Raw genomic sequence first — 12,173 nt, forward strand, 5'->3', positions numbered from 1 at the left:
CGGTTCATATGTCATTTCTCATGTCCATGTTGACATTGTGCAGCCGAAACACGTTGGGCTTACTCAATAAATATATTGAGTATCGCCATTCAGCTAAACAATATGGAGATATGAGTTTAGGTCAATATCGCCCAGCCATGGCATTTATGATCCAAAAATCATAAAGAGAATGATGAGAAGTTCTTTCAAATCTTTATTATCATTATTTACATAATATCACAGCAGCCAATCAGATGGTTTGCCTTCAGGCATGAATGTCAATACCAGCAACGTGGTTTCAATCACTGGTTATTTAGACAACACATTTTCAGGTCAGAGTACCTTCACACCGATTTACTTTGGTGTCAAGGTACTTTACCAATGTGTATTCTTCTTTTCTCCTGAATGCAGATATTAGATAAGCTGCCATTTTTTCATTTTAACCTTTTGAAGTGTCTCTAATGCAATCAGTTGTTCTAACATGTCTTATACATGACTTAAATCCCGTATTCATGCCGTTACGATACAGTAACTTTTCATGTGAATGTTAAAATTATTAAAAGGTACGATTCAAACACAGAAACACTGAAGTGGCTCGAGGAATTCTGCAGACTTCAATCACCAAGCTGCCAAATGTCAGGAAGGTCTGTAACACTAAACCCCTCAGAGGTCAAGAGCACCGACCCCTGGCCTGAACTTCTTTTGAACTGGATATCCCTGGTTTCGACAGTGACGTGCTTAAAAGTCACCGACTTTGTGCTTTCACCAGCACATAACCTTCAAGAAGCATCAATCACAACAGTGTGCTGTTTGTGAAAACATGCTGATCAGGGCTAGACAGAAACCCCCGGAGTTCAAGGAGTGTTGAGACACAAAGACCTGCAGACGAAACTCATGGTTAAAACTCCACACAAGCCGACGGTTCAATGTGTTTGGCAGAGTCATAGACAGGTATGTCTGTGGTGTGAGGTGTGATAAGAGTGATTTCAACCTCCCCGATCTGCTCGGAAAACGACCAGACGATCAGAAATCCTGTTCTGTGGGGAGAACACCGATAGGGAAGCAAGCTGACTGAAGAAGGGAGTACAACAAACATACGGTAACCATGGCGACGACAGCAAACGCAAAAGCCCTCTGTGGACATAGGAGGGACACCATTCTCCCTGCTGAAAGGGATTGCACCATTAGATCCATTTTGAAACTGCTATCTGAAGGTAGAAAAGTTTCATTTTGATGCTTTAAATCTAAAGAAAAAAATAATTTAAAATATCAGATAACAAAAAATGAGGGAAACAAGTAAGTAGGTGAGAAAGGAAAAAGAGGACCAAATGGGTTAATTATCGTCTAAATTTATGTTTCATTCCGTCATTAAGCAAATGTAGCTAAAGGCAGCCGTTTCTTTTTCACAAGCCTCCCAAAAACCCCTCCTCAGATATCTGCATCAGCCTGAAAGGAGCTCTGAATATCTGGGTCAAGAGCCAAGGGGTCGATGTAAGAGGAGGGTCGAAGAGTGAGGAATATTATGCAGTTTTAATGAGTGAATTATACTCAGTGATAAATCACAGAAGCCACACATCAAAGGTGTCCCACGTTGTCTGAACACATGCAGGAGAGCACAAACAACACCCTGTGATGTTAAAGAGCTGATTCTGTCCCAAGTGGCTGAAAGTGGGTGACAAGACCGGACAATGGGAGCGCTGGTGTTGAGGTGACGACATGCTTACAAATGAACTGAGCTGCACTGAGTAAGCAACACGTTGAGTAAGTCTATTTGCTAGCGCTCAGTGAAGCGAGGGAGCCTTTGTCTCGGGTCTCTTGGGAACACATTCTCAGCCTGTCCCGTGTGGCTGGGACTCCTTCAGATCCCTCTCCAGGATCATTTAAATGCCTCCGCCGCCGCCGCTGCCTGGAAAGTTGCTCCAAACTGTTACCACATTTCAGCAGGCACAGAAAACATCAGACAAAACCTCAAAGCCACACACAACAGCTTTTAAAAAAACTCTCCTTCAGGGCTGAGCCAGTTTCACCAGTCTGCTCTGTCTCTTTAAATTTGGGCCCTCTGTTTCAATAAATGTCAGTCGCTTCAGTGTCCAGGCTTTCTTTGTCACCAAGAAGATGGATTTAAAAGTTGGTATAAAAGTAGCACAGTCCTCCTTGTCCTGAATACCTGATCAACTTAGTCTGGAAGTAGCCATGCAGACGGTACTTAAAGGGATCGGGAGACGAATGGGAGGAGAGGAGTAGCTTTTAAATTAATTAAGACGTCTCAAGGTCACAATGGCTCTGAATATCCACACAGCCGGACGCATTCCAATTCAAATGTTGTGTTTTGGTTGGAATGTGTTTTTAGTACAAATGAAATACAGTTCATGAACCCAAATCTATTCAGCATGGTGAAATAGCCACAACTTTTACCACTGTTTGTTTGCATGCAACTCAGTGGAATATAACAACGGGCTTTTACTTTGTAATATTAAATACAGAGTAAGGTATTGACCTGCTTTTTGTAAAGTGTCTCCAGATAACATCTGTTATGAATTGGCGCTTTACAAATAAAGATTGATTGATTGATTTAGATCAGTGTCAAATCGATGCATTGACCAATCTCTTTCAAACCTTTTTTTTTAATTTTTTAATTTAAAAAAGGAGTGTATTATTTTATATTAAGACTGAAAAATGACAGAAAAGTTCAGATTAAAACTAACTGGTTAGAAAACAAGCGAGATCAGATCTTGAGCAGAACTAGTAACAAATAAATAAACCAACCTGACTAGTAGCACATTTCTGCTCTTTTATTTTGTTTTTTAAATTTAACTTAAATTCCTTTTTTAGCTGTTTGTGGAATCAAAATGATATTTTAAGATACTAAAAAGCATTTTTTATTCCCAGACAAATATTATGTTTTCAATTAAACTTGAAATTATTTTGAAAGTTGCAAACAATCCACTCAAAGAAGGGGTTTGTGATCCTGCTAGTTTCTACAGACACATTCTGGTTAAATCCAAAAAGTATGGATGTTTAATAAGCAGCCCTATTAAAAAAAAACAAAAGTCAGAATCATTGTGAGACTGGAAGTCTAAATCTGTGACAGGTAGTATGTGAACCACCTGGAAGTGAGAGAGGGGGGTGGAGCAAATACTGCTGATGTAAACATGGTGCAGCATGAAACGCAGCAGACCACAGCTACAGATGCTCTCACCAGGCTTTCTGCAGCAGCAGCAGCAGCAGCAGCAGCAGCCCCGACCCTGCCTTGAGGGGCAGGGCACCACTTGGCCGTACCGCTGCTGTTACCGCGGCGATGCAGCAGCAGCCGCTCTGCAGCAGCCGACCAGCTCTGCATCTCCCGGCGCAGACGCATTCACTGTGCCGCATGCAGCAGCAGCCTCCCGCAGCATCTCACACACACGCTCATAAAACACACCATCCCAGCATAACCGTTCCCTGTGACCCCTGCACCAACCCTCTGGTCCTGCTGCTCCCACCCGGACACAAAGGAGAACAAAAGCTTTTCACTCCTTTTATCCACAAAAATATGCAGAGAGGGAGAGGGAACAGAGGATTACAGTTCCTCCATTTAACTCAGCAGCCCTGAAACAATCACAACCAAACTTTCTCTTTTCTCCTGCATCCATACGATGAGGAAGTCTTCACCACAGAGGGATTGTGGGAAAACAAGGCGGTCCTGAAAGCATATGATGTGATGACAACATCTAAGGAAGCTATTTATATTAAAAAGCCAAGAGGAGTACCTTTGAGAGAGCTGATCTCATGCTGGATAGACCTTCCAGGATCCATGCTCACAATCTCCCAGCTGCAGGTCTCCTGAGTCTCCGAGTAGTCGAGTCGGAGCTCTGCAATGTCAGCTCAGCACCGACTACACCACGCTGGAGGATGTTACCGTCTCTCTGCTAACGGCAGCCTCTTTCAATCCCTCTCTCTCTCTCTCTCTCTCTCTCTCTCTCTCTCTCTCTCTCTGCTGCTGCCACAGGAGTTGGCAGCTTAGTGTTTTTGTTCACTCCCTTTCCTCTCTTTTGCCTACTTGCACACACAGAACCACACACACACACGCATGCACTGACAGGCACGTCAGCAGAGAAATCGTAAAAGGAAAGGAGCACATCTCCCTCCTCTCCACCTCTCCACCTCTAACCCCTCCCTGATGCTGTCCCGTCTCATCCTCGTGCTGCTCAGGGAGCCGCCTCAACCAATAACAGCCACGCTCCGCTGTCACATCACAACAGAAGGTAGAGCTGACATGAAGCAGACAATACAGAGTGTCAGTGATGACTCTTTTAACTTGGAGGTGATAGGAGAGTCTCCCTGAGTGACAATATGAATTCCATGATGTTACAATAGTGGTCTAAGAGAAAAACAAAGACCATTAAATTAAGAATTTGGAGCACTAAAGCCATAAAATAATGTTAAAATAAACCATAAAATCAAAATGGAAAATCACAGGGTGTTGTGTCAGTGACTCAGCATTATCACCCCTAAAATCCTCTGCCATTGGACGAGAGGCAGCCTCTCTACTTTTCATGAAATGTGCTGCAGAGGAGACCTTGGACCTCTGAGGGGCTCAGATGACACAGCACTTTTTAGGGAAACTAAACTTTGCAATCTGAACAATTCTAAACTACCTAAAGGAATCTTTTTGAACATAATGTTGCTATCAACATAAATTTTAAATGCATTCTGCAATATATCATGTTATTATGTTTTTATAAAGGCTTAAATATCAAATTTGAACTGCGAAAATAAGAAATGACATCAGACCACATGTGTCAGACTGGAAGTCATTAGACAAACTTTCCTTTAAGATTTGTGTTTGTGCTTTTTATGACTTTATTTAGAGTCAGGACAGTGGATAGAGTTAGACATCAAGGAGAGCGAGAGAGTGGGGAAGGACAGGCGGAAAGAAGCCACAGGTCAGATTCAAACCCGAGCTGCCCGCTTTCAAGGACTTCAGCCTCTGTACATGGGACGCTCTCACTAACCAGTAGGCCAGGAGTTCCCAAACTTTTCAGCCTTTGACCCCCAAAGTGACGGCACGAGAGCCTGGGGACCCCCACAGTCCCTGAAGGTGGTTAAGACATTTATCGTTTTATAATTTTTCAACACAGTATTTTTATTTCAGCATAAATCTCCCTTTACAAATATGGTTTTATTTTAAATTAAACTACTTTTTCTATATTGGTATTTTGGAAGGCATCTCACACCCCCTCTCATCAGTGTCTCGCGGCCCCTCAGGAGGTCCCAACCCCCACTTTGGGCACCACAGCACTATGCTACTGTTACTGTTTGTTACATTTCCAAAGCATATGTCAAAAAGTACAGAATCTTTAAAAAAATACATCTTTGGACAGGTGCATATGAAGGTGTTTGCTTACAGTTTTTAATAATTGACAACATGTGTCTATACTGCCGTGGCATTGAATCAGGTGTCCATATTGTTTCATCTTTACTACTATTTTATCAAAGTTGAGAACGCTTGTATGACCTCTGTACGTGTTAATACCGGCTTTATGTTCAATAGTTCAGCCTTGATTTGAACTTTAAAGAGATATTTAAAAAACAATCGGATCCATTAAAAGTAGTCCATGCACTGAGATGAATACATGTCTCCTTGTTGGATCAATGACAGCAGGAGTTCAGAGGATGACAGTGAAGGTTATGCTGCCTTTGACTCAGCACTTTCCTTTGAGACTCCAGTGTGTCGGTCTGCTGTTCTGCTGCGTCGTGCCTGAAGTCAGCACCAGTGAAAAGGCTGTTTTGCCTACGTTTGAATATTGTGACAGAGAGAACATGCGTCTAAGCCGAAGAGTTGGAGCAGGAGCAGAAAGCATGACTTCCCTTGTGTGCAGAAAGTGAATCTTTACGGCTGTGTAGGGCTACTTTCCCTGTTAATAAGTCCAGCTCACAGGTGTGTTGTTAACAATTTAACTGAAAACTACAACTCTGTTACTTGTTGCTGTTGAAAGAGAGATTCTGATATTGCTGATTCAGGTTAATATTTTTCATAGCGTCTGTTTTTTCAGATGAGCTATGTGATTGGATATTTTCATTTTGTTGCAAACTGCATGATGCTGTGATCCATCGAGAAATGGTGCAAGACTCCTACACAGCCGACACTTTCTTTCACTTTGACCAAGAAGCGGTCAAAAAAGCTCATGACCCTGATGAAGGTCACAAGCCGGAACGCCTCGGTCTAATATGTTAATAAAGCACTCCAGTAATTAAACGTTGCTGGAGCTTTTGACCTCGTCATGCACCTTGGCTGTTGGTAAAGTTTAGCCAGAAAATCCTACTCTGCTTCTTCAATGTTTGACAATAAGAACTGATCAGAGTTTGTCTAACAGGTGACGTCGTCTGCCCTTACAGCCCTCTTCTCTGAATCTGCAGATAGCAACACGAGCTTGCCAGTAGACATGCACCGACTGCAAATCATTTGGCCGATTCTGACTAATACAAGGTCTGACATGCTGATTCCAAATGTGGCCGATTCTGACTAATACAAGGTCTGAGCATTTTATGGACCTTTTCTGTAAAAGGAATGAAATTGTATTTTTTTATAACAAAACGCTGACTGCTTATTAACTGTTTATTCTCACAAATCTTTAAAACTGAACCAGGTCACATGACCATCAGACTTGGCTCACTGTGTGTGTCTGCTCTGTTGTCTCAGTTAATAAGCATGTTTGTTTCGTTAAATCATCTTCAAAGAGAAGTGGAGATTTTATTTGTTTTCCACAGTTCATCTATTTTTTTACTGCAGAGGAGTCCCAGCTTGTCGTTAATTACACGGAATATTAAAACCAACGTGGTAACGACACCAAACGACAAGATGCACAAACAGCACAAGATGATATTTTACGAGAGAGGTCCAAAAACAACAAGTGCTTTTTAAAGGACGTACATAGAAAGAGTGCTCCTTAGCTCAGTGTGTGTGTGTGTGTGTGTGTGTGTGTGTGTGTGTGTGTGTGTGTGTCTCAATAGATGATAAGGCGTTATGCACAGTGTGTGTTCTGCATAAAGGAAGGGCCAGAACTGTCTTTCCCCCCAGTCGGTTAATGGTTTTTCAACTCTGCTGATGGGCAGCAATCCAAGCTATATGGTGAGACACTGCAGAGTATGATCAATAATGAAATCAATTCTCCTCCCCCTGAATTAAAGTTCCCCTGTTACAAGCTGATGTGTCGAGTTAGGGTGAGAGGCTGGTTAAATAATGAATAAAAAAAAAACTGCTTAAGGTGAGTCACAAAAACAATTTTGAGATTTTGCATCTCGGAACATTTTAGTAGTAGGCTAATACTTCCCGTAAAGGAGAAAAGCTTCAGTAGATTAGTGTTCTTGTACCCAGGCTGATGAAGCGGATCACTGGATCAGAGGCTGATCTGCGTGTTTAGTGCAGACGTTGATTGTTCGTCTGGTGTGTCGGGTGAGTTGTTTGGTTTCTGTGCGATTTTTCGTTGTGCAGCTTTGCCTCTGAGGCTCAAAGTACCGTCTCCTGCATCCATGAGCATCATATGATCTGATCAGTTACTCTGCTTTTAAAGGACAGATGGTCATGAGGTCTAATGCATCATCACTGGTTCATGTTTCACTGGTTCATGTCGATGCCTCTTCCTGTTCAGGGTTTGTCTCGCTCCTAATTAAGAGTTCATTGGTCAGACTACTTAAAAGCCAAGCATCTTTTCTGATTCAGTGCACATGGTGAAGGATTTCTCAGTCTGCAACACTCAAGCGATCCAACAGCAAGTGTTTCACAGCTGCTTTTTATTTCAAAAGATAAATAGCTGAAATATTTCACATTGCCTGCAAACCGAGCACAGACAATCAATCATTACAACTGAGTTTGGAAATGCCCTGAAACAAAACAAAGCTGCCGTTGTGAGTTAAATAAATCAGAAACATGAAACATCCATTAGACTAAATGACTCGGGACAAAATCAGGATGTCTGTCTTTAAATCCTTCAGAGAGGAATGGAGAGTCGTTTGGCTCAAATGACGACAGTGGATAAAAAAATAAATAAAAAAAGACACTTAAAGGGCAAACTCAGCTCTTGTTTTTCCAACTTGGACCACCTGGTAAAAGAAATCCTATTTTCTCTTCTAACACAGTGCTGCTGAATTCAACAAGCTGCCTCAGACCTTGCTCTCCCACACACGCACACACACACACACACACACACACACACACACACACACACACACACACACACACACACACACACACACACACACTGATCCCTCATGTTGTGCTGCTGCCCGGTTCAGCTGCCAAACGGTTACGTCACAAGTGTAAGAAATGTCAGACCAGTGCAGAACACTTGTAAAACAATTTGTATGACACAGTTTACATATTTTTAGCGAGGTGTTTGCTACATTCTTGCGCTGCTATAAGCCAAGGCATTATTCATAGGGTGACATAATGACCCGTTTCCAAATCAATATGCAATCAATGAATGCTTGTCAGGCTGGAGGTAATGCACAGATCCAGTTTCAGCCAGCTACAGCAGTGGTGACAAGAAGGTAGAGTATCTGCAGCTGTTCATAGGGGACAGCGACTCAAAAAATTAACCCCACTTAAAACTCATCAATTTAGAAAATATCTTGCATTTGCGTTCTGACCTATAATTGTTGTACACTTGTCTTGAACAACCAGAACATTTAGAACATCTAAGAATGCAAGGCTGTGATGTTCAACCAACTTCTTTTACAGCACATACTCTGACTTTTCATAGAAGTAGTAACTATAAACAGCCTTGATGACTACATTGAGGTGTGGTCACAGTAAACACCACAAGGCACCAAATTGGAAATGGCACACCTGTATGGTAAATGACCCTCCAATTCATCATAATGCTACAAATGAAGAAATGATTAGGCTGTTTAGAAGGTCTGAAGAGAAATGCGGTTTGTAAAGACCGAGCAGGTTCTGTGCTGCAGAGGCTAACATCCTGGACATGAGGCCCCTGGTGATGACAGGCCGTAAACATTACGGACCAGCCGGGAGGCCGAGGCCACACCTGAAACATCATCCTAATCCAGAACACACACTCCTTAATGAGAAATACCATCACTCATCTACAGGGTTACAACTTACTATAATCATCATTATCAATCGAGGAAGAAACTTTCTCAATTTATATATGAATTGTTTGGTCTAAAGCAAGCAAGTCTAAATCCTAACAGCTGATACCTGCATGATGAAGACAGACACGGTGAGAGGAAAACGGAGTCAAGGCGAAGCAGTGATTGAAGAAATATAAACTCTTTAAGACACATATATGTGTGAAAGTTTGCGAAACGGAACAGTGGGGGATGATCCAAAATATGTTTAACAGATCAGCTGTGGTCTGTTTAACCACTACTAAGAAAAGCCGGTTTGTTTGCTGCGCAGGAGACAAAAGAGAGGTGAAAAGAGGATAAACAACAAAAAAAGAAATACTGGCTTTACATTATTCCTTACATGAATGCATTGATATGAAGTATTTTGGAGGACAGAGAAAGTGAGCTCTTCTTGCTAAATGTCATTTTGTGGCGTCGTACACCACCTGCCTCCACATATTGATGAGTTGGTGCTTCGTGTGTGTGTGCAGCTGTTCAGTACTGAAGTGTCAGAGTGGAGTCTGAATCACAGCCAGAGTCTCATGCCCCTCTTAAACGCAGGCGGAAGATCTGATACATCAGCTACACCCCTCTGTGGGATGTGGATCGTCCCAGCATTCAAGTTGGAGCTGGACCAGAACACTCACACGGGATGCGGGTGAGGGAGGAGGGGGGAGGGGGGAGGGGGGGTGCACTCAGTCAATCTCTGAGATAGACAGTCAGAGCGGCCAGGAGGAGGTGACACAGTGCTGTCTGCATCTAGTCAAGAGATATCAAAGTCCACGAGCAGTTGTTGCAGCCCGTCTGCTCACACGGATACAAACAGACAACAAATCGGTGAGGGAGTCCACAGTCACCAGCTAAAAATAATCTGTTTACTGTTGCCACTCCCTGCTTCTCAAACACATACAGAGATTTAAAATTCAACAGCAGCGATACACAACGAGGTGCCACACACAACATGATGAGTAAAGACCAAAGTGTCTTCTTTTGAGTGTTGGTCTTTGTTGTATACCAAGACTCCAACAGGTGTAATAACCTGGAGTCTGTTGTTTTGTATTTCATTTGTTTACCATTTATTTAAGCAGGAAAACATTCTGAGTCCTCTTCAAGAGTGTCCTGGCATCACTTCCTTTATTTTCATGACAATCTACGAGTCAATAACATTTCTAAGAAAAGGTTTGCCTCCATTTTTTTTCCAGCAAAGTAGCTAAGCACGATTTAATATACAACAACAAATGAAGTTTCAGAGTTTCTGTTTTGCTGTTGTGTTCTGTCTCTTGTCTCTGTCTGATGAGGTGATGGGGTGGGTAGAACAATTGAGCTCAACATTTTAGTGGCCGGTCTCCTCCTTAGAAACTGAATAAACAAAAAGTTTGTGGTGCAAAAAAGAAAAGTTTGGAAACTTGAGAATGATTGTGTTTATACAACAAGATCACAATATGACAGAAAAAAATATATTCATTAGTAATGAGACATTGTTGCAGCAGAGTGTTAACACAATATTTCAAGATATTTAACCTGACACACAACCCTTACCCTAACCCTAACTCTTTACACGTCTGTTACCACCTCTAATGCTGGCTCAGAAGCAGAACGACCTGTCCCCACCGTGATGCTTCTGTGCACTTTACACTGCAGACGAGGTTTACCAGCCTTAAGTAAATATCATTCCTTGACCTGGCAATGTATAAGGGGCTTTAGAAATTCAGCATGGCTTACAAAATGCTGTTTTTTCAGATGTTTTTTGTGTTTGCCCTCTCTGAGTCACCTTCAGACAAAAGAGAGGGAGCACTTAGCGAAAGGCACCGACATCAGAGGAATTTAACAGAATGTGTCATGATGAAAAAGTATTCAGAGGCCCACTATCAGTCTGATTTACAGCTGTGGAGGACAACTCATTCAGGCCGTCTTTTTGTCTTTGGTGCAGACGGAGATGGAGTTGAATCTTTAAGCTTTCCATGGCTACAATCTTGAGACAGGCAGCAGAGCTGGGTTTGTGTTTAGATGTGGAAACTGCAGCAGTGCTTCTCAAACTCAGGCACCCTGCTGACTACAAAAAAAAAAAAAAAAAAAAGGGTTGATGCCAGCCAGCTCACCACGGACATTCCTGGCATTAGTCTGGCTTACTGTAGCATGCCAGAACCAGGGTGTTAGCCTTATTGTTCCATAAACCGGGGCCAACGTGAGGCCAGGATCTCTGTGTGCCCTCATACAGTAAACGGGTTGGGCTGAGGGATGAACAGTCATCACCTGCTGCATTCTGCAAACAGAAAGCCACGCTGAGGGTGACAAAATAAGCCAACGAGAAAGTGACAAAAGTTGCAGTTCTTCATATCGCCACTTGGGCGAGCTCCAAACACCATGCCAATGCCAATAGAGCTCAATGATAAAAAGAGACTTTCACAGTCATGTTCAATAACCAGTGACCATGGTCATAGTGAGGCATCTGTACCTCCAGCAGTGTGGGAAAGTCAACACTGACTTCCTACTGTTTAATCTCCTCTGGTTAATTGTTAAAAATGCATTGATCCTTGTGGCAACAGGTGAACGTACAGGTGAAGCAACCATACAAGCAAGAAGGAGGAAGAGAAAGGAATAACATCCATCATCCCACCTAATGTTATATTGTGTTTTTTTACATTTAATCTTTTACATTCTTAAGCCATAACAAATGCCAGACATATTTCAATAGATTCAAACGTGTTATCTTTGTAAAACTAAGACTGTTGGCAAGAAATGGATATTTGTTGTCTATAAAAAGAAAAGAACATTGGGCGCCTGTAGCCTAGTGGTGAGTGTGCGCGCCCCAATGAGGCGCAAGTCCTCCAGTCGGGCAGCCCAGGTTCATATCCCACCTGTGGCTCCTTTCCTGCATGTCATCCCCCTACTCGCTCTCTCCCTGATATCTGACTCTCTCCTCTGTCCTATCTCTACAATAAAGGCATAAAAAGCCCCAAAATATGAATCAAAAATACATTTGCCCCACATATCATTTTTGATTTTAACATGTGTTTTCTGAGTATACGGCACTGAGCTTAAGAGTTTAGTGTTGTTTTTGAGCTTCCATCATCATCTGAGTGTCT

At 42.4% G+C, this 12,173-nt stretch overlaps 1 protein-coding gene across 6 annotated transcripts in view; it reads right to left on the reverse strand.

The window, feature by feature from the left end:
• Positions 1-12,173, reverse strand: part of pleca (plectin a) — a 110,035-nt gene that overhangs the window by 72,716 nt on the left and 25,146 nt on the right. For 2 of the 6 annotated variants that reach the window (XM_065947865.1, XM_065947863.1), the window contains exon 1: positions 3,729-3,946. The exons of the other annotated variants lie outside the window; for them this stretch is intronic. In XM_065947865.1, coding sequence (XP_065803937.1) covers positions 3,729-3,774 — 46 coding nt within the window. In that variant the 5' untranslated portion in view covers positions 3,775-3,946. Of the gene's footprint in view, positions 1-3,728; positions 3,947-12,173 lie in introns of those variants that run through there. 6 annotated transcript variants of the gene reach the window in all.

This window comes from Labrus bergylta, chromosome 19, assembly GCF_963930695.1.
Source record: "Labrus bergylta chromosome 19, fLabBer1.1, whole genome shotgun sequence".
NCBI classification, from domain to species: Eukaryota; Metazoa; Chordata; class Actinopteri; order Labriformes; family Labridae; genus Labrus; species Labrus bergylta.